The 27,768-nt window shown below is 40.8% G+C and overlaps 1 protein-coding gene across 5 annotated transcripts in view; it reads right to left on the reverse strand.

The window, feature by feature from the left end:
- LDLRAD4 (low density lipoprotein receptor class A domain containing 4) overlaps window positions 1–27,768 on the reverse strand; it is a 429,669-nt gene that overhangs the window by 21,976 nt on the left and 379,925 nt on the right. For 2 of the 5 annotated variants that reach the window (XM_061594738.1, XM_061594732.1), the window contains exon 5: window positions 3,451–3,605. In XM_061594738.1, the coding sequence (XP_061450722.1) occupies window positions 3,451–3,605 (155 nt within the window). Of the gene's footprint in view, window positions 1–3,450; window positions 3,606–8,523; window positions 9,508–9,527; window positions 9,704–27,768 lie in introns of those variants that run through there. The other 3 variants (XM_061594767.1, XM_061594747.1, XM_061594757.1) reach the window with 3 other exon arrangements.

Raw genomic sequence — 27,768 nt, forward strand, 5'->3', positions numbered from 1 at the left:
GAGGGAAGGGAAATTCTGCCTAAACCTATTCATACAACTACAAGTCAGCCAGAGAAACTCTGACTGAAAAAAAGAATTCACTGAACCCTACCACAAAAGAAAAGTGACAGTTTTCCTTCAAATATGCCAATTTTTTTAAAATCTTACTAACTTCTTGTTTTATTCCTACTCAGACTTCCCACTGCTAAGGAAGCTGCAGTGGCCTTCAGGCATTATTAGTCAGAAAACATTCTAAATCCAGTATCAGGATATGCACACACATAATTACTTTTCCCACAACCAAGTACCCAGTCATTATCACCAATTAAAAAGAAATAAAGCTTTCTTTAAATTCTTTAAAGAAAAGAAAAAGATTGAGAATTTAACAGAATTTTAAAGTAGTAGTAGTTGTTTTTAAACACTATCTTACGGTACATCCCTGGTGGTAATTGCCTTTTCTAATGCTATCATTTTAATCTAGGGGTGGGTAACGTCTGGCCTGCAGGACAATCATGGCCCCCCAGGGGGTCCAATTTGGCTTGTGCGGAAATTTGGCATGTGAGGAAACCACGCCTATCAGTTGATGTCAGTAGTGATGTCAGCTGATGGGAAGGAGGACAGGGTTTAATCCTATCTTGGCTGTGTGATCCGGGTCCCAGCAGGGAACAAGAACACACAGCCAAGGGAGTAGGATTTAATCTCTGCTCATCAGCTAAACAGAGATTAAAGCCCTGTGCAAACGCACCCTTTGAAGCAGTTTGTGCATGCAAGCGAAGCTTTTTACAAAGGCTTTGCTGCACTCCAGTTTGCTTAAATGAAAGTGTAAGGGCTGTCTTAAAGCCTTTTCCAAGTCTTCCCATCCCCCCTTTTAAGTTTGTGATCTCGGAGAACTCAAAAGGAAGCACGGGGAGACTCGGAAAAGGCTTTTGCATGTCTCCCCTCTCTTCCCCTTTAAGTCCCTGATCTCTGAGACGTAAGAGAAGCACAAGGGATTTTAAACTGTGGGTGGCTCCACCTACCTGTTAATCACGTGATGTCAAAATGACATCATGTGATTGACAGGTAAGTGGTCCTGTGACGCAGATTCTGATAAGCCAATAAAATTCCCTACCTTTTTTTAATCCCTGAAGGCTTGCGATTCATGGCTGTTGTTCAAGACCCAAGCACAAAGACAGATAATATCTAATCACTGGATACTTTATACCTCTCCGAGTCACTACTGACAGCCAGTTCCATTTTCTTTTAGTCTCTGTGAACTCAAATAGCCTACGAAATGCCAGAATGGGAGTCCAGATCACACTTCATAACTATAACTACGTCTGCCACTGAGAACAGCTGCTGCAGCAACTTCATGCAGTAGTCCTTTTGTTACAAGAACATTGGTGTTTCCTGGAAACCCACTAAAGGTATGAAACATACATATGTACTGTGAGGCCTATAGGCACATGCCTGGTAATCTCTTCTAACCTGGGCTTACAGGCATGATTATGAGCGCTTAACAAAGCTGAATTCTAGGGGAACTGAACAAGTCAGTTCTTTGGCCCTTACGTGATTTTCTTGATTAAGAGAAGCAACATTTATTACAATCTAAAGTGGTTTTCCCAATAAATGTTGGGGGTATAACATGCAGGATTGGTTTTTCTCTCTCTCTCATTGTAGTTGGCTTCAAAGTTGCACTGCTGTTCTGAGCCCCAATTCACATTGTCAGGCTTGTGCCAACAACTTTTTTCATTCAGCTAGCAAAAGTTCATTATTTGTGGAGTGCAGGTCATGTGATTCATTTGCCATGAGCTGAAGTTGCCAGTTTGGCATTCAAAAAGACAAGGCACTGCCAAAAACTTGGTCATCATATAAAATAGCCCTAATTCAGTAAAAAAGAATAGCAGCTCAGGATTGCTAAATGTGACTAAAATTTAAAAAGTACTTGCCAATATCAACACTGGGGGAGCTTGATCAATATTTCCCTCTGTAAATGGTCTCAAGCATTTGAAGAGTCAGTGCTAGTGCTGCATCAGGGAGACCCAGATCCAAATGCCCACTTAGTCATGAAGCTTCCTAGGTGGCCTTGAGCTATCTCTCAGCCCTATCAGCCTCACAGGGTTGTTGTGAGGATATAAGGGAAAGCCCAATGAATGCCCCAATGGAACTGGAAATGGGTGGGCTACAAATGATCAACAATGTGATGCAAAATTATTGCACTGCTTACGTAAGGCATAGCCAAACAGAGGTTTTAAATATCTATGCATTAGCATTTTAAAACTGTGCTAACTCTAAAGAAGAGCAAAGCTACAAAAGAACCTTGTAATTCTAACATGGCTGTTTGTTACTGGAAGAAAAACACCAAATAGAAAAAGAGATATGTTTCGCTGGACCATATCTGTTGCAAATAAGCAAGCACAGGATTTATTAAAGCTAGGGCACAGAGGCCCTTTTCCCAGGTTCTGCTGATTTGACAGCCTTGCTATGGTTGATTCATGTTCTGGTAACCTCTTGATGGGATTACTGTAATGTGTTATATGTGGGGCCACCACCATTAATAACTGAATCTTCCAGGTTAAGTCTAGAACTTGGCTGCCAGAATTCTGATAGTTACAACCAAGGCACTCATATTGTACCTATTCTGAAAATATTACAATGGATATCTATACTTTAAAGGGCAAAATGTAATGTGTTGGTGCTTACAGATATGTGAGGACTGCCCCGTCCCATTCCAGCCAGCACATGTCTTAAGATCTTCTGTAGAGCCCTTTCTCCAAGTACCTTCTTGAACTGAAGTATGCTAAGTGGTTAAAAAGTAGAGGGCTTTTTCTGTGATGGTGCCCCAACTTTAGAATGCCCTCCCAAAGAAGACATGTCTGATGCAGACATATTTTTAATGCTGGATTAAGGCTATTACATTCCTATTTGCTTTTCTTTAGTTCGAGGTTTAGCCTGCTCTCAGTTTTGTTGTTTGTTGCACTTGTTAACATATATTATATGCATTTGTTGTGTAAATGGTTCTCACACTTTTTTCTACTGCCCAGGCACCTTCTGATATAAGGTGGTTAAGAAATGTTTCAATAAAATTTCCTTTTCTGTCTTGTTCCCAGTGACCAATTGTTTATCTGTAAAGTCCAGGTGTCCACCCAAGTGAGGTGTGACTGGTGGCTACTAGGGACAGAGCCTTTTGATGGTGGCTACCCACCTGTTGAATGCTCTCTCTAGAGAGGCTTGCCTGGCCTCTAATTTGTGGCTACTTCAGCACCAGGCAAAAACTTTATTTTTCCAAGCCTTTTAAGATCTCTTTAATATCTTTTAAATCCTATGTAAATCTATTGTTTTATGGTTATCTGTTGTATTTTGATATTTTATTGATACTGTAGGCTGCCCAGGGAATGTCATTATTGGGCAGCATATAAATATGGCAAATAAATTAAATGGCCACAAGAGACACATTCAACCAAGATGGACAGAATGGAAGATTAAACTCACCGTTTGTAAAGATTCTTCTTGTCTCCTGCTTTGGCTCTGCCGACTGATGAATGACCGTGTTGACACTTTGTAATGGTTCAACAAACAGATGATCACTACTATCATAACAGTTATCACCACGATTATGATGATAATCTGAACAAACTCTAGTTCAGCTGAGGGAAAGAAAAAGAAAAAGTGTGACTCTAGAGTAGGGCAACAGACAAGGAGCAACATGTGAAAAGAAAAAAGGTGAATCTGCAATAAAAAGATTTATTGGTGCATATATATTACTCAATAAAGTTTTCTTCCATGGTAAAAATCATATCCCAATGCATTTAACAAAACAAATAATCATTTGGGGGTAGCAGTTTAAGGCTCCTTCTCTTACCCCTTGTTTTTTCACTTTGGAACCACACATTTCAGAAGAACAAATACTGCAAGCAGGGGAGGCTAAATGACCATGCCTTCCCCACTGGAGGGTTCACCTTCCCCCCATTGTCTAAAAAATATTCTTCTCCATTCTCTGGCTTTTGATCAGTGACATAGCACAGCAAAAACAAAAAATCAATATAAATGTGATTTGTTTGGACATCATGTCACCAAGTTTAAACCTTGAGGTTACTTGACAAAAGACAACTCTAGATAAAACATGCAGTAATAGATCAAGAAGTTGAGATGCTTTAGGATACTTGCTGCATCATCTAAACATGTAAATCTTGCACTTTCATTGTCATATTGGGGAAATACACAATAAACCTACGTAACGTGAACTAATACTCCAGGTGAAAACATCCGTCAAGACAAAAAAGTGATTTAAGTAACAACATGCCTTCTATTATTGCAATCAGGTCAGTCTCATTCTCTGCAATCTCATTCTCCAAGGAGACAGGAAGAAACCTGGGCAAAATTGATATACGATGCACTACGGTGCTGTCATGTCGTCTTGCTACAAGTTTTTATGGAAATGTCACATAGACCAAAGATAGGCACAGTCTCCACAAGAAGGCATTCACAGAAAGGATCCCCATCTGGCTGGAGGTACTATATGTGTCCCCAGCCAATGTTATGCAACTTGCAGAGTTAGAGTGGCAGAAAGAGAGAGAATGATAAAATCTTGCAATAGTGCAAAGTCCACCATCTTTTGGCTCTGATTTCACCCATCATTGGCTCTGGCCCTATGCTGGCTTTTCCTATGGGTCAACAGTGCTTTGTAGGGAAAAAAATCTTCTGCATCCCAGCATACAAAATACACTAATTAATCCAGACCTAAGTATAAGCAATCTGAATAATTTAAAAATCCAGAAGTTACAAGTGCAGGAAACTCTGACTGTTATGGGGTTTATCACACCATTATACTCCTATCAGAATACAGAAATAACTATTGACTTATCTGTAACTAGTCTCCCACCACTACAACCATCATAACCATCATAGTGGAAGAACAATATATGGAAAAGTTAAGGCGGAGGTTAATAACCAGAAGGGATCATTTGAAGAAAAAGAAAACCCTGAATATGTAAAGCTCCCATTAAAGATAAAGAAAAAAGGACTGCCTTTGCTTGGATCATACTGTATTTATTTATTTTTTGCAGTGAAACCATGGTGATAAGAGATTAACCTAGAAAGTCACTGTAGTTTTACAAAGTCTCAATGGCCATAAAATGTCTTAAAGATTAAAGAAAACACCCCAGGGTATTACAAATGTTTTCCTTTTGGAAGACATGATAATTGCTTTACACGCCTCAGATTCAATTAATGCATCAATTAAAATTATGGCACGTTGGGACAAACTTGTCACATCATTAATCTTGAAGGATCACACCTTTAGCCATTCAAATTACCAGAAAAACGCATCAATGACAGAATGTACTTATTTGCATGTGCAAGAATGAAACGGTTTTCCTTCCATTCTGTTTCTTGTTTATAGCACATACAACTTGATACCCATTGTTGCGTAGTGCTTAGATTGTTGGGCTAGAACCTCGGAGACTAGGGTTGAAATCCCCACTCAGCCATGAAAAGCTTGCTGGGTGACCTTGGGCCAATCACAATCTCACAGCCTACCCTACCTCACAGGGTTGTTGTGAGGATAAAATGGAGAAAGAGGAGAACCACATATACTACCTTGAGCTCCTTGGAGGAAAGGTGGGATATAATTTAATAATAATATAAATGTAATAAAATAAATAAAATAAAACAGTCCACAAATACACATGATACAGCCATTTTTGAGCCAAAATATGTATTTGGTTATCCTCATTGAATACACCAGGACAGCAATGACAAATCAAATCAGAAATATATTAAACAGTATGTACTAACTAACATTTTAATGAACCATAATGTCTCATAAGGAATTCTACAATCCACAAGCGTAACAGCTGGCACTTGGACATCTTCAGTGTCACAGAAGTTCAGAAATAAGAAAGAATGACAGTGTCAAATAATTCAGCTATTTTTAAAACTAAGTGCATAAAAAGGATAAGAGTACATCATGAATCCTTTTCTTCAAAGGCAGGCAGGAGGTACAAAACTGAACCAGGATAAAGTTAATTTTTCTCCCTCCAAATGATCCCTTTTCCAATTATTGGGGGAGGGGGTTATGATTAGCAATCCACATTTCAAAACAACCAAGATTTCTCACTTCCACAAGTATTGAGAATGGACAAGTGGGCTAGTGGCAGAATCTAGCAAACCCTGCCATAAGGATATGTGTTCCATGTGTTCCAAGTAGGGATGGAAGTATCTGTTCTCATATTTCCAGTCTTAAATTCAGTTCTCCATATTTCTGCAGTAATTTGCAATTTTTTTAAAAAAAATCCTCATGAAAATTCTCCAGCATTTTAGAGCTTTTTGGCAGTTTGACTAATGTACATATTTTTGCAAGCAATTTCTCCTAATATAATGCATTTTGTATGTTATTTTCACTCATATATTCATGTTTATGCACATTTTCCCCTAACATATGCATTTTGTAAACACTGGTTGATTGGAGAACTGCATTGCAAAATTCAAATAGGTGTGAATTTCAAAAGATAGCTGTGTTTCAGTTCTCATGTTGTTTCGGGAAGTGCGAATTGGATAGATTCGGCTTGAAATGCAAACTGAGTCAAATTTCTTGCCCATCCCTAGTTCCAAGACACATCTCTCTTAACTAGCAAGACCATGGGTAGAAAATCTTATAATTTTACTGCACGTCTAAGAATTGTTCACAGTCTAATAGAGGATTAAAAGGACCACATTATGCAAGTGAAGAAAAGACACACTATTGCTTTTCCTTTTCTGCTTCTCCAGTTGCTTCCTTATTGTGACCCTCAACAACAGTAAAGTATAAATACATTTAATTCAGCCAGTGGCAGTTTCCCACTGCTCCCACCACAAACTCCACATGCATCATGCAATATGTTAGTTTGTACTCAGGTAACTGCTGCAGCTGTTAAAGTCTACAGGATACAAAGCCATCCCTTAATTTCTGTGCCCTGTGTCGTCGTCTTCAGTATCAGGTTTAAAAAGCAGCACTTTAACCATTTCTCAACTACAGTATGCCAGTTACTTGAGAGACCAATACCCAAACTATTTATTTGGTCCAAACATATTTTATTACTATGTCAATTGAGCAGCAGTTGTGAAACAGCAATGTGCAAAACAAGTAATGTTGATTTAGGCTTTCCTAGAATGCAGGGTGACTGGAATGACATTACTTCTGCATCTGCCAAAAGCATAGCCTTCTAAATTTAATCAAGGGCCCTGAACAGTATTATAGAAGGGCAGTTCCTCTTTTCCTATGAATAGTTACTTTGCAACCTAAAGACTTATTTAACAGTCAAGAGCTTTGCAAAAGCCAAATCTGATAATTTGGGGGGGAAACGCTAGTTGTTCTAAAAACTCTTTTAAAACATGGCTTCCATATTAGGACAAGCCAACACCATTATCACACTTTTGAGAGCATTTTTAAGAGCTGAAAAGGAGGAAAATAAAACAGATGTGTACAAAAGTGGAGAGAGAGACAGATATCAGTCTACTCAGGAGTCCTAATGAGCACAATGGGACTGGCTCCCAAGTAAGCATGTATACAATTGTAGCCCAAGTGAGCCATAATCAGACCCTCTTGATCAACAGGATGTTGGTTTATTTCCAAAGCCACATTTTTAATGGCAGTACAGTTTCACAACTTCAACTGCTGCGTAATTTCTAACTCTCCCCACACATCCATATAACTAACATCAGATCAGTTGCCTCTGGGCTCTGTAAAAGGTAAAAAATCACTTGCATTCCAGAACCAGGTTATCATTTCCACAAGGTGAAGGAACATAATTTTTATACAAAGTCTTCATCTAGGCTCACACACTCATTTACATACATAATTATAATATTTTTCCCAACTGAGAGTTTATAACTCCTAACGAACACATTTTAAACAACTGCAATCTACATAATGGCAATTGGCGTTAAAGTGGAACAGAGCAACAGTACTAGAGAAAGACACATTTATTGCTGTTGAGGATTCTAAAAGTATGTCTGACAGAACTTATCCTACTTTATTTTTATGTCTCTGGCAACATTAAACAAGCATGAAAAGCCAAAATTAAAACTGCAAGGATTCAGCATTTGTATATTACAATAATCATGTGTGTGAAATATTTCTAATTACCAATATAAAGTGGAAATCAGAATTATCTGCATCCTCAGAAATCCATGCTGATTTGTCTACCTCACCTAGTTCTATACAGAAATACAATCTCCACCTCCAAGCATAGACTAATGCAGAGAGAGCGCCATTCTTTTATTATTTAATTGACCTGATCATGAGTAACTAAGGCTATACATACATGATTAACTAAATGGGACTTATTTCTGAATTAGCCCCACACATGGTTGGCTGTAAAGTATGTTAGGCCAGGGTCTCGAGTATGCATGTTCTGAACTCTCTAAGAGAGGAATACCACAACAAAAACACTAGACACGTTACACAAGAGCATGCAAGAGAAATTAAAACAAAAAAGGGAAAGGGAGCGATTAAAAATTTAAGGAGAAATAAAAACAATATAAAAAAAATTAAACTAAGTATGAGAGAGGGGCAATCTAGAATACCTCCTTCCAAAACCAGGTCGTTCAATTGAGCATCCTTCAAGGTTGTATTGTTAAGCTGGTCAGTGGACATAATCGTGTCCTCCTCCGCTGGAAAAGGAGCGCATAGGGCATCGCCTCGGGCTCCCTGCAGCAGCCAGACAACGTCTTCTGGAGGCTTCCAGTCGGCCCAGACAGGTCGCGGCTTGGGCTAGCTGCGGCTCTCCCTCGACAGGCGGGCAGGAAGCGAGCGCCAGCGCTCCTAGACACAACTCCGGCGGGGCGGTTCAAATCGCAAGCAGAGGCGCCTGCTGTTCGAAAAGGGCTCGCAGAACGGAGCGCGAGCGCCGCGAAGCGCAGACAAGAGCTGGTGGGAGTCGGCGAGGCAGAAGGACTCTTCGCCGAGGCCTCTCATGCTTCCCGGCCTGAGGCGGAGCCCCAGGAGAGACTCCTCTCGGTCCCCCTCGACGCCACCGGGTGGGATACAGAAGCCCACGCAGAAAACAACACAGAACAAGGCGCCCCCGGGCAAACAGGCATGGCCCACCGCCCTCTATATTTTAAAGCTTTGGGGGAGGGGGAGTTTTAAAAGGAAGGAGAATAATATAAAAAAACTCGATTAATCCCGGTCAGGCATTCCTTTTTATATCTATATATTTTAAAAGCTTGTGAGGAGGAAGAAGGAAGGGGAGAATTAGGGCAAAGGGTGGGGAGAAAGCCAAGGAAGACGCCGCTCTTACCAACTTCCCGCACCCAACTGCTCCGCTGCCGCGGCTGCTGCGCTCTTTAAACCAAGCCCCATTGACACTTTAGGTTTCTAATTCTTCCGCATTTCTGCTCCAGCGCGACGTGCGTCACTCCGTGCCCAAAACGCGGCCCTCGCCGCTGCTTGACTCAAGAGGCTCCGCTGGGCTCCCTCCCCCAGCCCACACAGGCTCCGGCTACTATTGGAAACCGCTCACACATGCTCTTTCCAGACAAGCTCTCTCTCTCTGGTGGCGGCGGCGCGCACACACATAGACACATACCCAGCGCTGCCAGTGCCGTCCCGTGTCATAAAAGCCCTCCGGGAGCCTCCTTCCTTCTGTTTTCCTCACTCTCCCGCCAGCTGAGAACGTGAAGGTTACTGTATGTTGTCCCGTCTCCCCACCCCCATCTACAAGAAACGCCTGTACGGAGATGACGAGGGCCTCAAGGCTAATCTTCCCTCTATGTGGTACTCAGCCTGCCTGCTCTTGACGTAGCCATTTGCCTTTAAGGCTTTGTCAAGTGAAACACCTAGTCAAAAAAAGAGGGGGAGGGATACGGCATGCCTATGTATCAATGGGATTCCGTTCAGTGAGACTACACTCACCGTGTACACGGTTAAACTGGTTTCCTTTTTTCCTTTTGCAAGTTCTGCGTCTCCTTTTCTCACTTCTGCCAATGGTGTCCCTAGGTTGCTTGACCCCAGAATCTGATACTGCCTCTGAACATGTACATTTCATTTAAATAACATGATTGAGAGGCTTTCCTGGATGTAAAGGGGCAGAGCAGATACTTACTGGGAATATTAATACCTTGCCTACTAACTTAAGTTCTTGAGGCAGCTTACATTATATTTAAAATGCAATAAAATAGCCAAGAGTTACTAGGTGAGGTGTTTATGAATCTGCTGCTAGTTAGCATATGTTCCAATCTGTCACTGTACACCTGAATCCTTACAGATGCAGGATGCATCATGGAAGCAAAGGTGTTACAAGCCTTGCCCCAGTCCTCAGATATCTCCTTCTTGCCTCACAGGTAGGAAGACGTTTCAGTGGAGGGAGTTGAAGGAAGATGTAGCCAGAAGTGCCTTGACGGGGTGGGAAGGACTTGTATTGCCAACCCCAGGTCAGGAGGCAAGAAGTGCTCCCTGCCAAAGCTGGCAAGACGCCCATAAATAATCACAGCATGGAACTGACAGGGCTAGCCTTGGAGTGGGTTATGGTGGCATTAAACAAATGTAGGAAGTGTGTGTTTGAAGAATGAGCAGGGTGAGAGTATAGTCCCTGCATTGTATTTTACTCTGTATTTATATTGTATTATATTGTATTTTATCGAATTTCAATGTGTACGTCGCCTAGAGTGGCTTCGGCCAGATAGGCGACACAAAAATTAAATTTTACTTACTTACTATAGGGAAAAAAAGAAAAGAAAAGAAGGGGGATCCACTGGAAATTGGCATGGGATCCAAAATTGCTGTGATAAGGCAGGAGCAGGCCTTTGGCATGCCAAGCAATAATACCATTTGCACCATTCTGTTACTGAACAACACTGGAACAACATGCTACAACAGACAAATACAGCAACTCTTGTGGAATTCTGATAATTATTGAATCTGTTCCAGCTACTGTTAGCAGAAATTCCAATAGCACTTGGATTAACGATCTGTTCTGGTTTGGACTTCACTTTCCAGGCACCAGCACTTTTACTGCGGGCTCTCTCTCTCTCTCTCTCATTTATATCCCATCTTTCATTAACAAGTAATCCCAGAGTGGGTGTTTCATGTGAACTAGCACAATGAAATAAAACATTAAAAACAGCATAGACATACGTAATAATGTAACTGCTCCTATTCAATGTTTTCACCACAGGATGAACACATACTCTCCCCCATTCAAATGTGTGGCAGAAAGGAGTCTACTACAATATCTGCCCCAAGAGTTTGGCCAGGGGACTAAACACAGAAATATATGGAACGGGAGAGAGGAGTGTGTGTGCTGTGCACACTTGAAGGCCTAAAATTAAGTCCTAGCCTCTGCATCAGAGGATCTCATATACTGCCAGGGAAATAAAGGCCTTTGGCTCATGGACTAACAACTGAAGACCAGTTGATGGCAATGGGCAAGGTGGACAAAGAAAGCAGGTAAAACATTTTCTCATTGGCTAAAAATAAGCCGGAAAAAAACCTTCATGCCACTTCTCTCTACATTTCAAATTGTATTTTATTTTGGTTTTAATGTGATTAGGTGTGAGCAAGTAAACAGATGGCACCAGCTTGGAGATTAGAAACAGAAGCCAGAAGAAATAAGTTTGAAGGAAGGATTTAAAACAAAAGTAGAGTGTTTAGGCTTCTATATTAAATCACTCTTAAAGCTTGCTTCATTTGACATTATTAGTAAGTACTTTGAAAACTAACCTGAATTTTAAAAAAATTCAAAGGCTGGACTAAATCTCTCCTAAAATCTTGTTTCATAGATAAACACAGCTGTGCTTCATCCACACAATCCATGTGGTCCACCCACAGGCCATATCCTTCCATTTAAAGTGCCTCATTTGTATGGCTGAGTCTGTTTTGTGCTATGAAGGAATGAATTATCCTGGGACACAGAACACTATCATATCAAAAGCAAGCAAAGATTCCGAGTTGAATGTAGCCAAATCTGCCTTGTAAGCTAATTTTGGGGTACCAAACTGCTGATAGCATTAATATCTTGGCATATTCAACGCATAACATACATCACAGAACTAGTCTGGTTGAGTTGCATGTGGACTTGAAAGATCAGCTTTAAATCTCACTTCAGCAACTGAGTGGCTTCAGTATAACGTTCTCAGCAATTTACGTTGTAAACATAGATATAAAACACTAATAGGCAAAAAACCTTGCGGTTTAAGAATGTACCTATAGCCCACAGATATTTCTACCAAACTTTAAAAACAGGGAAATGGGCAGCTATAGTGAATGCACCAGGGGAGCAGGAGACCTGAACTCCTGTCTGAGATATTGTACTGCCCTACAAAGTTGTCAAAATGCAAACACAATTTGGGTTGGTCTTTCACAGTCCAATCCACTTGCTGTGTAGCTTGGAAGAATTTGGTAACGTGCCTATGGTGAGTGGTGGCAACACCTGCCATCTCCAAAGATGGAGAATTATATTTTTGTATGTTTGTTGGTGTTCTTCTTACCTTGCTTCTTTCCGGTGTTACTAATGTTTCTACAGAGAATCTAAACCAGAAAATTTTCCCCCTCCTTATTCATCCTAGAAATCTGTGTCAAATATATTTTTATTAATTTCAAAGCCTTTTTATTGGTCATTGTCATGTGATGGTGAAGACAGCCTTTTGTGTTTTATATTGGAGGTTATGTTCTATTTCTATTTTGGGTGCATTAACAGTTGAATCTGAAACTGCAGTTTGATGTAAAATCAGACTGATCACAATATGTTGCTACTTCAGCAATGACTCTAGCTGTTGGAAAAAAGAGGATGCATGTTTTCAGCCTGCTATGTTTAAACCACTTTATTTAAGGCAAGATGTTCACGATCAATTAAAAACATAGAGCACATCTAGAATTTTGCTAGAATATATTTCACCTTCACTGTCTTATCTTGTGCAAATTGAGATACTTCTGAGGTCCACTGGAGACTATTTTGCAGAAGTCAGTGCCATTATTCCACAATTATGTTTGGAGTTTTTTTAGTATAAATTTTGCAAGGTGTTGCTGTACTTCACATATTCATAGAAACAAAAGCAAAAGAAAATGATTTCCTATAGGAAACTTCACTAAAATTGCAAAGTAAATCAGACATATTTATCTTGCTGTACACCGCCCTGAGAGCTCGTTGCTATAGGGCGGTTTAAAAGCGTAATTAAATAAATAAATAAATAAATAAAAGTGACCATCTCAACTATATCAACTGTCTTAATAATGTTGCTTCCTCCCGGCTAAAACAAGATCAGCACAGGACATATCTTTTTGTACACCGCCCAGAGAGCCTTCGGGCTTAGGGCGGTATATAAATAAAATAAAATAAATAAATAAATAAATAAAATATTCTTTCTATTATTTGGGCTGATTATAGGTTACCAAATTCTTCCAAGCTACACAGCAAGTGGATTGGACTGTGAAAGACCAACCCAAATGGTGTTTGTATTCTGACAACTTTGTAGGGCAGTACAGTATCTCAGACAGGAGTTCAGGTCTCCTGCTCCCCTGGTGCATTCACTATAGCTGCCCAATTTCCCTGTTTTTAAAGTTTGGTAGAAATATCTGTGGGCTATAGGTACATTCTTAAACCGCAAGGTTTTTTGCGTATTAGTGAATTGCCTTGCTTTTTAATCCGGGAGGTAAGAAATGGGATCCTGCGCAAGTTTGCTGAGAATGGATTGATCATTTGCATGCTTATTGGGTTAAGTGGGATTTACACATACACACACACACACACACACACACACACACGGCAATCATGCTTAGGATACGTGAAACTGACCACAGGGGATGGGGAAGGGAGGAGGGGGAGGAAGAAGGGGTGGAAAGGCAGAGGGGAGGACTGGGATGGGAGCAGGCAGGAGGGGGAGGGGAGAAGGACAGATGTGGTCATTTGCATGTTTATTGAGTTCTGTGGGATTTACTCCCATGCAATCATGCTTAGGATAGGTAAAACTGACCGGGGGGGAGGGAGGGAGGGCTGGAGTGGGCAGGGGAGGAGGAAGGGAGAGGAGAGGGGAAAGGGAGAGGAAAGGGGAAGGAGGGAAAAGGTAGTTCTGATCATTTGTATGATTATTGAGTTGAATCGGATATACTCCTATGCATTCATGATTAGATAGGTAAAACTGACCAGGCTGGGCCTGGTAACCAAGATGTCTTCTGTATCTTTCACAGTTGGGCAGGGGGAAGGGACAATTCTACCTTGTGGTTTTTCCCATTACAATGTTGCAAGAACACCTGCACTTGGCTGACTTTCTCTTCTACTAAAGATACAGGATCAGTCTCAGGCCCTGAGCCTAGCAACCCTACCTCCCACCCAAATTTAAAACAAAGCTGTCCCTCGCCACATCCACACCAGACCTCTATTACACTTTGGACAATCATTATTTATTTATCTATTTATTTAGTGTATTTATATACTGCCCCATAGCTGAAGCTCTTTGGGCGGTTTACAATAACTAAAAACAATAAAAAGAAATATACAAATTTAAAAACACATCTTTTAAAAACAATTTAAAAGAATTTATCATGGCTTCTCTCAAAGCCATGGCTCAAAGCCAATCATGGCTTCTCTCAAAGAATCCTGGGAAGTGTAGTTAGTGAAGGGTGCTGAGAGTTGCTAGGAGACGCCCTGTTCCTCTCACAGACCTTCAATCAGAGTGGCTGACTGTTAACCATTCTCTCAGGGGAATAGGAGTCTCCTCTCAGCACCCTTCACAAACTACACTTCCCAGGATTCTTTGAGGGAAGCCATGACTGTCTCAAGTGAAATCAAGTCTGGTGTGGGTGTGGCCCTCTTATTAGCCAAGCCCAGCAGCTGTGAGGCTTTTAGAACACTGACAGTTGGTCCTTACTGAGCATGCCCTGCATTATAATAGGCTTCCAGCCAAAAGTTCTTAAATTAATTAAAAATCAACCAGGCATTTTTTTAACTTTTAAACTGCAGTAGATGAAGGTCAGAGTATGGGGCAAGGTCAGTATTAGGATTAGAGGTACTCTATGAACATGGCTGATTTTTAATGAATTTCAACAGATTATGAGAACTCTGGCAGAAAAAAGTCCAAAAGGTCTCTGAGGTTTTTCTCTCTCTTTTTAGACTTTGAACTCTCGGTTCTCTCTGACTGTTTTGTGTATCCCCATGAAAATTGAGAGGGTTGTTAAGCAAGCGTTTCTGAGTTCAGAACTATAACTTTTGTAAGGTTTTGTTTTGAAATGAGCTTATGGGAAGCATCAGAATGGCATGTGGGGGTATTTTACATTTAACATTGCGGAATGTGAAAAATCCATGCTGGCTATAGTATACAGCCACTCTCGTGGCTGTATAATAAGGACTGACGAACTCTGAGAACTAACAAGATTTAATTTTTAAAGCAATTGGCATATTCAAAGTTCTAGCTGTGCAAATTAGAATAATAAGCAGAGACTACCTGTCCATTTTCAGACTTTTCTCCACAATTATGAGAGATAGTTGCTTGTTTTTTAGGCAAAATCATCATCATCATCATCTGGAGTTTCCCATATTATGTGCGCATTCTATGCCAGATTCCTTATATTCTAGAATATGGCAATGTGAAGAAGAACACGTTCTGTCCTCACAGCTGAGCTGCATAGCAGGGTACTGAAAATTCCAGCACCTAGTGTCACTTAGCTGGAGAGTGTCATGTAGTGATTAGAGTACTGGACTAGAATTGGAGAGACCTGGGTTCAAATCCCCATAAAGCTCACTGAGTGACCTCAGTACAGTCAATATCTCACAGGGTCCTTTTGAGAATAAAAATGGGCGGAGGAGAACTACAGAAGCCACTCTGAGTTCTTTCAGAGAACAGTAGGTTACAAATGTACTAAACAGAGAAAGAAACATGAGTAAAAATTGTCTCACTAAATGAACATGGAAAAATGGAGGGGGGAGAGAAAGAAAAGGTTTCAGAATTGGCACATGATAATTGGTTCAGGTCTCTTCATGTAAGGAGAACATCTCTAAAGAGAGAAAGTATCTGGGAGGCTGAGAACCAAAATTTTATGCAGACAGCTGTAATGTGAAATATGGGCATAGAATTACTTCCTATTAATTCAGTCACTGGCTAATTCAATCCTCCATTTGATTCCATTACTACCTCAGGAACTAAATAATCCTTACTGAAACTGGCACAACATACTTTTGTCCTTTACAATTATTGCATTTCTTTGTATTTGGGCTACTTGGTGAGAGGATCTAGTCATTGGCTATAGATTAGAAGATTTGCAACTAAAGCAGTAGCAAAAGCCACACATACCATGGAAGCAAGGCTGTTTGTTAAATCAGGCAGTGCCTCTAACACTCTTTTTCCCTATTTCTGGCAGACTATAATCTCTGTAATATGGGTTCATCTGGAGAATGGATGTGCATAAACTTGTGGAGGAGCATGCCTTAGATGAAGGGGACTGAGTATCCAAGTGTACCTCATAAGCCTGTGATTATATGGCCTGTTCTTACAGAGGTGGCAAGCCTGTGTCCAAGCTATATCACTTCAAACATCAAGTGGTGGATCCTATGATTGAATAGCTCCACAGTACACATACAAATACATCCACACAAAACTAGCAGGTAAGGCAGAAAACTAGGTTACATAATCCTTTGCCCTCACAACTAGGTCACTTCCAGATGACCTGTTTATTGAACGTTCATCCTGATTTGTTTGCAAGGAAGTTAGACAACTTTGGCTATTTATTAAGCATTCATTCTGATTTGTTTGTAGGATGGTTAGGCGGTGTTGCATCAAGCGTTCTCCCACACATTCCAGTGAGTGTTGCTGTCACTTTCCTTATCACAAAAAGTCTGATCTTTGGGGGGGTTGTTGTGCAAAACCTCCAAATCAACTTTAATTGCACAACCTGAATTTGCTAGTATGTTATTGAATCCCACCCAAAAATAGTGACAGTCTGGAAGCACTCCCCATGTTCTGTGTAGGTGGGTGTGGAGCACTCTGAGCTGGTACAATCTAAACACAGCTTTACCACCTCAGTAAAAACCAGACCTATGAAATAAAATGTTCAAGATTTTTGTTAACAATATGTTTTATGCAAACTTTTTTTTACCTCCAATTATGTGCCATTTTTCATTTTGACCCACAGTTTATTGTCATCCAAGATCAAGTGTTAATCTTCTATTCCTGTTCACAAAAGGATGACACTGTTTAGGCTTTTCCTACAATATCTACCAAGAGAAAGATTCAACCTTATGTTTGCCTTCATCCCATTCAAGCAGTAGCTAAAAAAAGGTGCATCAGAGAGATGCATTAAAAACTTGAGACCGCACCTCATTTATTATCTTTGCAAGGAAATATCACAGTTGAGAGCGAGGCGGAGCCAGAATTAGCAGGGGTGCCAGCAGCTTTGCATAAGGAAGCATCTTATTTCTCCTTGACATAGAAACTAAAAGCCATGTTATTGAGATATATGTCGCTAAACAAGCCATTAACAACATTTTACACACAAAAGGGAGTATTCGCTCTCTCACTAAAATGAGTCCCTTTGGGGCCACAGTGTGACTCATGCCAGGTAGATTATTCACTTGCCTAAACTGAACTGCAAGCAAGCCATCTGGCAGTCAACGTGAAAGAGACAGAAACTGACAAGGAAACAGACTACTAAGGGAATATAGGTGCTTTGTGTGACTAAGATGATTTGAGAAAAGATTTGTGTTATTTTCCTAATGACTCTGCAATGCCAGTATAACATAGGATTTTGTAATTTTACTGAGAATAGTGTCTCATGCACTCTATCTTTGTCTTTGTATATACAATAGGTTTTCAAAGAGTTGGATGCAGTGTGGTAGACCTGGGGTACAATAAATTAATTTGAATGTTTTCTGTCCCACCATAGTCTCTGATCAAACTAGTTTTGCAGGTTTTGTGGCCTTTAAACAGTACCTGGGACAGGCCAACGTAGAACTACCACTATTGCTATAGATGTGTATACATCTGATATGCCTGTCCTGGGAACCTATTGAATTCACACACCACTACACCCATCCATAAGTCAGAGCCGTGTAGGAACCATTTTTAAAGGTGTTTCTTCCCATCACCACCTACATTTTAATATATATATATATGTTAAGAGTACAAGAGTTATGTAAAAGAGGTTTTTAGAACCTTTATATATATTCGTTTAAACCAAGTGGACTCATTTGTTGCATACCATCTCAGACTGGGATTAGTCTATCTTGTAAGGAAACACCTGCTGTTTTTAAACCCTTCCCTGAACTTTAACACAGTTATGGACCAGACATTTCATCGCATTGTGTGCCAACTAAACACCACGCCACAACGAACACTTCCTGACTCACTCAAATGCACAAAGCATGTACAACTACTGCAGACAGTACTGAGCCACTCCTCATTGTCGGTTCCCACCACAAAGAGGAAACGAGAACATAGTGTGTCTGTGCATGCAACACTTTCATAATCTTGCTTTTGGTTTCCGAGTGTGCGTCTGGCTGTGTGAGAGAGACAAACACATTACACCTGTTGGCACTGCTGCTAACTAAAGCTTCAAAGGATTAAAAGCAGTGTGTAGAAACTATGTGGTTATCAAGGCAAGGCATGCATAAATTTTATTCAAATGGAAAACAGTCACCCTAAACTCATAATAATTTATATAAAGAGGACTCGGTTGCAGTCAACATTCTGCTTAGTGGGTTAGAAGACCAAATCTCAATAGTCCATTTGACATTAGACAAGTTCTTTAAAGTTCTACATCTGACGTTATCTGGAGAAAAATGAAATATTCTTGATAGTTATGCGAGGCAGAAATTTATTATAGACCAGAATTAACAAGTGTGACCTCCAAAAAAAATTAAGTGTACAGTGCTCCTGTCAGAATCGTCCATTCCATTTGCCATCTTCACCAGTCACCAGCCTCACACATCAGTTAGCATTCCATAGCCATTAAGCATGCTCAAGTCTTGATTGGGCTATTTTGGGAAGTCCCATCCCATCCCACCCCATCCTCAGTTTTTTACCTAAATATTTTTTGTTCTACTTCTGCAAACCTTGGGGTCCTTCTAAGCTAGGGATGAACAACTCTGTCTATTTTGCTTTCTCCCAGTTTCCTGTTTTCCCAGTCTTAAGTTCATTTTGCCACACTTCTGCAGTTTGAAAAAAGTTCTCACCAAAATTCATCCTAATATACACATTTTTTGCAAGCAATCTCCCTAATATAATGCATTTTCATAGATATTTTTGGTTGGGGAACTATCACAAAATTTAGAGAAGTACAGATTTTGAGAGAGAGCAGTGTTTTGGTTCATGTTTTGTTCTGGGAAGTGTAAATGAGGTAGATTCACATTAAAATGCTAATTGAAACTAATTTCTCCCCCATCCCTAGTACACCCAAGCTTGCTGAAAGATCCCTGTTATGTGTGGCTAGTGCCATTTAACTGCATAGGGACCAGCATTCAATGAACTGAGAATGCTATTAGTATATATGATACTCATTCTAAAATAAGATCACCATAGGAATAAGAAGGAAGCATGTTAGTAGTACAGAAGAAAAATATTATGCAAAGGCTGAAAAGTAGATGCAAGTCCTGGAGTTAGAAATGAAGGCTATGACTCTGACCCAGGAATAAAGAGGATTCAAGCAGAGGGTTTCACACTCAGAACAGCTCAAGATGATTTTAACAGTGGCATTTTGGATAGCCTGCAGGGAGAAGTGAGATGAGATGTGGAAGTTGTAAATATCCAAGGTGAGGGAAACAGCATACTAAAGACCTGGTCTGGATGCCATTTAAAGTCAATGGCTAACTACAGCTGCTTTCTATAAGAGTGAGAGGAGGCCCCAGGGCAGCTACAATAATACTGCCATTTTCTGTTTCAGAAGCAAGAATGTAATTTGGTTTGAAACCTCATCTGACATATTGGGAATTGAAAGCACATGTTTATTAAAATTGGATAGCGGATACTTTTAGATGACACATTCTGTTTTCTAGCATTACACTGTGACTTTCAGTCCCGTTTGCAATGAGCAATAATGGTCCAGCAATCTCTTGGAACAATCACTTGTTAAGGTCACAAACAGATCTCATTATTACCCTGTTCTAACACTCATAACATTTAAGAATGTATTTTCCCAAGCTTGGCTTCTATGTAAAAACAACGTTTTGGAAAACTTTATGAGAAAGATTTTCCACTTACTGGGGGAGTGAACAATACCATCTCCTGCTTAAAATAATATATTCTAATCACATGACTAAAGTTAAAAGAATTTAAACTTGGCAAGTCTATAATCCTTAGTAAGGAGTAGGCTTTTTTGCCAGAGTTAATAAATCTTCGAGGAAAAAAACTTTGGTTTTGGCTTCAAAAATTGGTACAGGCCATCCACAACTCACTGCATAGGAAAGGCGGTCAAAAAGTGAGTACAACAACAGCAATACACTTCTCTTTTGCAAAAACTTACTATGGAATGTCAGAGCCACATAGCACTGGGGCCTTCTACACTAGAGTGGCCTCTCCTTCATTGTTCAAAAAAGTGGAAATGCATGACCAAAGAAAGACGACATACATTTGCATAACGCTTGCATGTGTATATGTAAAAATTCTAAGTCAGAAATAATTACTATAATTTAAATAAAAATATATTACATCTTACCATAGTGGGGAAGACTGAGACCCGGTTGCATGCGTACCTACTCAGTCTGTTGTCTGGGTGCTAACTGTTGGTGAGTAACTTCAAGGCTCCATTGTCCTTTCTTAGGGTTCTATATCTTTAAATCAGTCTTGGATTAGACAGCCATTCAAATGGAGGCCAGTCCCCTGGCAGCCTTCTTATAGAGAACTATCATCCTCTTTAAAGTATAAAGTAGGACATACAGCCACCATGTTCTGCAGTTTAGGCAAAAGGGGAAAAACATGCAGCATGGGTAGCATATAACTCTGGAACATAGTTTTTCATCAACATGAACTTCTACCAGCTTTCAATCTGTTTCTGAGCTCAATTGAAGATGCAGAGTTTTACCTACCAAGCCCCGCATGGCTTTGAACTCTAGGTTTCTGAAGGAATGCCCCAGAATCAACCAGCCTACACACTGTAGCCATTTGTTGATGACCTCCTCCTATGCCCCCACCATCAGAGCAGAGGGGGATGGAGACCAGGGAGAACCTTTTTTTCAGTTGTGGCATCCCAGCTCTGATGCTCTCTTCCCTGGGAGGATCACCTGTCACCCACACCTTGGTGCCAGGCAAATATTTTTAGTCTCCCTTTAAAAAGCTGTTTATATTTTATTGTTTTTATGCTGCTTTTAACTGCTGGGTTTTTAAAAAATGTTATTTTTACTGATGTGCTTTTTGTATTTTATTTGTAAACCATCTTGAAAACTGACAGTGAAGGGCAGGAAAGATATTTCTAAAGCAATTAAACAGTTACAAAAATTCAGCACCGAATCATAGCAACGAAACAAAAGAATTGTTGTATGGAATGTGATTATTGTTAGAAATGTGGGACAATTGGATTCTGTAGATACATCTCTATAGGCTTCCCACATACAAACTATGCCCCAATCAATTAAAGTATGATCCTCCTACCTCTCTTCTTGTGCCTACCTTCTGCAAATGTTCTTGACCCTGGATTCTGTCACAGGCTTTTTACCCATTGGGAACAAGATAGCCCTTCAGATAAATATTAAGATTGTGCCTAGCTTAATCCTTTCCACACTTCCCAGGGAATCTGGACACAGTCAATGCCGATCTGAGGCTTTCTCAGGCAGATTTTTGGGGGGAGGGGAGCGCTGGTCAAGGGGGAGGGGCCCTTTCCGAAGTGGGCCACTGCCACCACTGCCTGTTTCCTTGCTTTCTCTCAGCCCAATCTTCACTAATACCAGAAGAAGAGGAGGCTGCTACTCTTTCTTCTTGTCTTGTCACTATTTGTTCTCTTAAAAAAGGGCAGGTGAAAAGGCAGTGACAGCCAGGTGGACAGAGCAAGGGAGCTTTAGAGATCAGTAGTTCCCTAAGTTGTGGGCCTCAGCAAGTGCCCAACATTGCAAACTCCTGGCACTAGTTCTGCTTTCAGCCCTTGGTAGCTGAAGAATGTAGCTTGGAATAATTGACCATTTTAAAACAGATCAAATATGTCCTTGATGAAAAGTCAAATTCAATAGGGTTTATTCCTAGGAAAGTTGGCATAGGATTGCACATCCACACAATACAAAGCCCTCTTGTACCATTTTAAGAGTCATGGTTCCCCCCTAAAAAGAATCCTGGAACTGAAGATTCTTAAGGGTGCTGAGGGTTGTTAGGAAACCCTTAACAAACCACAGTTCCTAGGATTCGGGGGGGGCATGGCTCCTAAACTGGTGTAAGAGTGCTTTAAATGCATGGTGTGGATGTGACCGTCACTTAGTAGAGAGAGGGATTTTTCAAAAGGTAGGATAAACAAAACTGATGAAAATTCAGAGATTCATTCTTCCAAACATGGAAGCATGTCCATAGTTTTTAATCATGAATTGGTAGGCATTTTGTCAATCATGGAACTGTATACTACATGCTGTTGAATTTTCTTGGACTGAAAAAATTCTGATCAGGCTTTAGTTTTCCCTGTAGAGCATAGCTGCATCTTCCCTACTCTTTTTCCACTATATGAGTGATGTGATATAAAGTAGGCAGTAATCCATCTCCCTTTACTTCCAATATTTCAAGCACTTCCCAAGAATGGCACTGCTAATATCAGAGGCAGAATGAAGCAGAGATTATGCAATTTGTCACAAATTATTCTCTTTATCCAGACATCTATAAAGCATCCAATCACTTTCATGTTGAGGCTCAGCTAAGATAAAAATTATGCTATTAGGCATGTAAATAATGGTGTTCTGTTTGAACTGACTGGCTGACATTAATGAATTGTTTTTCACAACACACTAAGAACAAAAAACTTGGGGCTAGAATCCAAAAAACTAGCTCTATCCATCCAAGGGAGCTTTGGGGCTGTGTCTCTCAAACAGCTCCCACCCTGACCACCATGTCATTTGGTGAGGAGCTGTAGCTCAGTGGTATATGACAGGTCTTGCACACAAAAAGATCTACAGTTCAATCCCTGGCTTTTCCTGATGGGGTTAGGAAACACTCCTGTATGAAAACCCTAGAGCTGCTAATGGTCTGTATGGACCAGGTCCTCCTGTGCTACTCCAGCTCTGATCAGCCCCAGTCCATCCCCCTGGTTGGACTCCCATCCACATGGCCAATGGTCAGGGAGAATGGGAGCTGTAGTCCAAGAACTTCTGGAGGGCCACAGGTTCCCCATCCTTGGTGTAAACAATAATGTGCTAGATAAACTATTGGTCTGACTCAGTATAACATAGCATATACAGCAAAACGTTACTGAAAATGGCATTTTGTAATAGGACATGGAGATCCATGGTTTAAAAGTAGAGCTATGTCATGCCAGCCTTGACCTGGTCCTCTGAGAACAGATCAGACACACCACAGGTCAAGGACCTTGAGGAACAGGCAGGTTCTGTTGGAACCAGTCCTGAAGATCTCCTTTAATGGCCCTCTTGGGGAGACCTTCTGAAGGACCCTTGGAGCTGTTAGATGAGGAGATGGAGCCACCTACCAGTCCTTGAGAACATGAGCACTGAAAGGTCCGGGCAGAAGAGTGACAACATGGCATACAGCTACAGATCTAGAGTCGTGTGGCTCGTGAATAAGCAATCCCTGAAACACCTTCACTACCAGCTACTATTAAGGTGTGGTCTAGAAGGCCAGAGCATATAAGGTCTCCCTCTTGAGCATTCCAGTTGCTGAAAACAACACAGGGCTCCAGCTCCTGATTCTAGTTCCCCCTCCTTGTGTGTTGTAACTTGCCTGAACCTCTTGTGATATTAAGAACATAAGAATACACAAAGAGCTTGCTGGATCAGGCCAATGGCCATGTAGTCCAGCATCCTCTTCTTACAGTAACCAGCCAGTTGCCCAATAAGAGTCCTCTTCTCTCCTGAGGTTTCTAGCAACTGGTATTTTGAAGCAGAGCACAGCCATCATGGCTAGTATCCATTGATAACCTTTTCCCCCATGACCTTGTCTAATCTCTTTTAAATTCTCCCAAGTTGGTGGCCATCACTGCCTCTTGTGGGAGAGAATTACATAGTTTAACTATGTGCTATGTGAAGAAGTACTTTTTTTTTGTCTTTCCTGAATCTTTCAATATTCTGTTTCATTGGATGTCCACAAATTCTAGTGTTATAAGGGAGAAAAGTGTTTCTCTATCCACTTTCTCCATGCCATCCACAATTTTATACACTTTATCATGTCATGTCTTACCTTTTCTCTAAACTAACAAGGCCCAACTGCCGCAACCTTTCCTCATAGGGAAATCACTCCATCCCCTTGATCATTTTGTTTGCCCTTTTCTTAACCTTTCCCAGCTCTATAATATCCTTTTTACAGACCAGAACTGTACACAGTATTCCAAATACACCCACATCATAGATTTATATAACGGCATTATGCTATTGGCATTTTTATTTTCAATACCTTTCCTAATGATCCCTAGCATGGATTTTGCCTTTTTCACAGCTGTCACTCACTGGGTCAACATCTACAACATCTACTATGACTCCAAGGTCTCATTCCTGATCAGTCACCGGCAGTTCAGACCCCATGAGCATATATGTGAAATTAAGGTTTTTTTGCTCCAATACACATAATTGCATTTACCATTTACCACCCATTCACACAATTTGGAGATGTCCTTTTGGAGCTCTTCACAATCCCTTTTTGTTTTAACAACCCTGAACAATTTAGTATCATCAGCAAACTTGGCCACCTTGCTGCTCACCCCTAATTCTAGGTTGTTTATGAACAAGATAAAAATCACAGGTCCCAATACCAATTCTTGAGGTACTCCACTTTCTACAGCCCTCCACTGGGAGAACTGTCCATTTATTCCTACTCTCTGCTTCCTGCTACTTAATCTTCCTTGGATTCTTGACATTGGACTTTTGCATGGCCTTGCCTCTGGATGATGCTTTGCATGTAGACTGAGAGCTGGTTCACACTGTGACTTACTGTGAGATAGGTGCTATTTGCATCCCTGTTTAATTTGGATGGTTCACATGACGAAGGCAATCAGCAATCACACAGTTTCCCTGTATCAAACCAATCCATTTATAATCCGAAAAGGGAAGGAAAAAGCATCTCCAGTTCATATTTCTAGGGCTTGCAGACACTTTGCTCCGATGCATTTAGGTGGGTGTGTCAGTCATTCCCCTCTCCATGCCCATTCCCTCCTCTTCCCTTTGTTCATGTCATTTCTTGCTGGCTCCCATTCTGCAAGCCTGCTGCAAACTGTGCTTTATTATTCTTTCCCTCCAACTTGTGCAAAAAAGCATAACAATGTTCAAACAAATATCTGTATTTCAGTGGGATTGTGAAAAACAAATAATTGCACTTCAGGATTTTTTCTTTTTTAATGAAACTTACTCTGGAACAAACTGAGCATGCCCATTTGCCAATGTAACCCGAGGAAGTGGAAGTTTGACCTTAAGAGGGTGTGTTCATTAGGAAGCTGTGTGATTGATCCTTTCCCTTCAGTATGAACGGAAAACAGCGGATTGGAAGGTAGGAGTGTGAATGTTGCCAATCTACTGTGAAGGCAAAAGCTTCGTCTTTAATACGGAGTTCAGCTCCTGTTTGAATGAGCCCTGATTCTCCATGCTTGAGCTTGCTTTGTTTGAACTGTGCTGCACCTCAACCCTGCCCTCATTGGTGAGTGTTTTACTAAGAGGCTTATACCTCTGAAGACTAGCTCTAGCATGACAGGGGAGTTAAAAAAAAAAAAACCGCACTGGGCATGCCCAAGCCCTTAGGCACACCTAACAATTCTTTGGACCCTGACCTCAGTTTCCATACTGGAAAAACAAAAATTTGCTCAAGGTAGATATAAGCTAATGCTGGAGATTTGAGCTAGTGTCAGACAGAAAACTAAGTGAACCAGCTATGCGTATAATAAAGTGAAGAAAGCCATAATAGCATATTGCAAGAAATAGGGGAAAAGCTGACATGCAAATTCCTTCATTTCCTTGCATATGATCACTTCACACGTAATTTGCCTTAAGGGGAAGCTGGGGTATTTTCTCTTGCAGCAAGATGCATGTAGAACTAACACATCTTACTACAATCTGCCTTATCACATTATAACATGCAACAAAAAAGCATCCACTTCTCTTCATAAGATGTAACTTCCAAGGTACCCGAGGTGGACTTTCCCTTCATGGGTATAAGGGCTGAATGAAAATTGCCATTCTGATCCACCCATTCTCCAGTTGCTCCTTCAGTGTGATCCAACTTTTCCCTCCTCATCATTTTTATTCATGGTCAATTCCTGATCTCTCTCTAGCCCAGCGCTGCCCCTCTGTTACAACCTAGTATTAAGCCTTCTTCTGTGTTCTGTACAGCATGTGGCCCACCATAGATGCAAAGATGATAACCCGTAGTAGTAGAACTTTGTAATTTCCACCACAATGCCTTTCTCAACCTGGAACTAAACCATCTGGCACCTGTATTTTGGAGTACTGCGGGAAAACTAAGGATTTATTCAGATTAAACTATCTCTGTGGCTACCGGAATCCTGTATTGTACAACATGGTATTAGTTACTGTGTGAATAGCACAAAGGCTAAATAGGTTTCTATCACATAACACCAGCCTTCACCAACTTGCTGCTCTCCAGATATGTTGGGCTACAACTGCCATCACAGTCTAAGTGTCCATCTGCACAAGGATTTCTACTTCTGCAATGGAAATTTCTCCCACTCTCCTCTTCCTGGGTATGCCCTGCGCCCTCTCCAAATTGTCTCTGGAGGGTTGGGGGGAAACCCAGAACAGATTTGGAGATGCGGAGGGGGAGGAGAGGGCGGAGTTCTGTTATGCAAGCAGAAATCCTCGGGCTAATGGAACAAATTAGTTGGATACCACCCCAAGACATCTGGAAGGGACCCAGTTGGTGAAGGCTGACTTACACTAACAGACAACCGGGGGGGGGGGGGGAGGAATCAGTGCATGATTTCTTCCTCACAATTTACAATAGTCCATTATTCCATTGCTTCTGCTGCCTTTGGTTCTCCCTCAACTGTTACGTAGTAGCAGCCATTCAGTCAGCCTATCTGAACAGTGTCCATCTGGGCTGGTTGTTATAAGAACTGCAACTTTAAGAACTCATGCCTGAATTTGTTTTCCCCCCTCTTCCCTCCCCATTTCTTTTCCCTTGTGTGTCATGTCTTTAGATTGCAGGGCAGAGGGCAGAGACTGATCTTGTGAGTTGCTCTGGGACCTTACTGGCTGAAGAGCTAGGCTGGGGGAGGGAAATTCTTTAAATAAATAGAAAAATATAGCATTATTATAAATAAGATAAGCAGCAATGATGAGCTGCTAAAACATTTGTGAAGTTAAGAAGATGTGGAAAGTCTGCATACTTCTGCATAATCACTTGTGTCTTTTCAGTTGCAAGGGATACTTGTGCTCCCAGGAGTATGTTTCTCAGATGTTTGCATTCACATGCTTCCCCTTCCAATGTTACAAAAAAATGTAAATACACTATGGAAATAGGGGATGCCAGTCTTTCCTGTAAGGTGCAGAGCAGCTTCCACCCCAGAGAAACAATTTCTCTTCCACCCTGAAGTCTCCGGTGTTTAGCATCCATTTTGCCTGTCTGTTCAGCTGTTTACTTACAAAGAAAATAAGGAGCAGCACCAATAGCTACTGAATGTATGCTGTGTTACTAAGCTAACATTGTCCAATGCGAAAACAGAGCTCTTCTAATTATTTTCATGGAAAGCAACAAAAATAAAGCAAA

Source organism: Rhineura floridana, chromosome 1 (genome assembly GCF_030035675.1).
Source record: "Rhineura floridana isolate rRhiFlo1 chromosome 1, rRhiFlo1.hap2, whole genome shotgun sequence".
NCBI classification, from domain to species: Eukaryota; Metazoa; Chordata; class Lepidosauria; order Squamata; family Rhineuridae; genus Rhineura; species Rhineura floridana.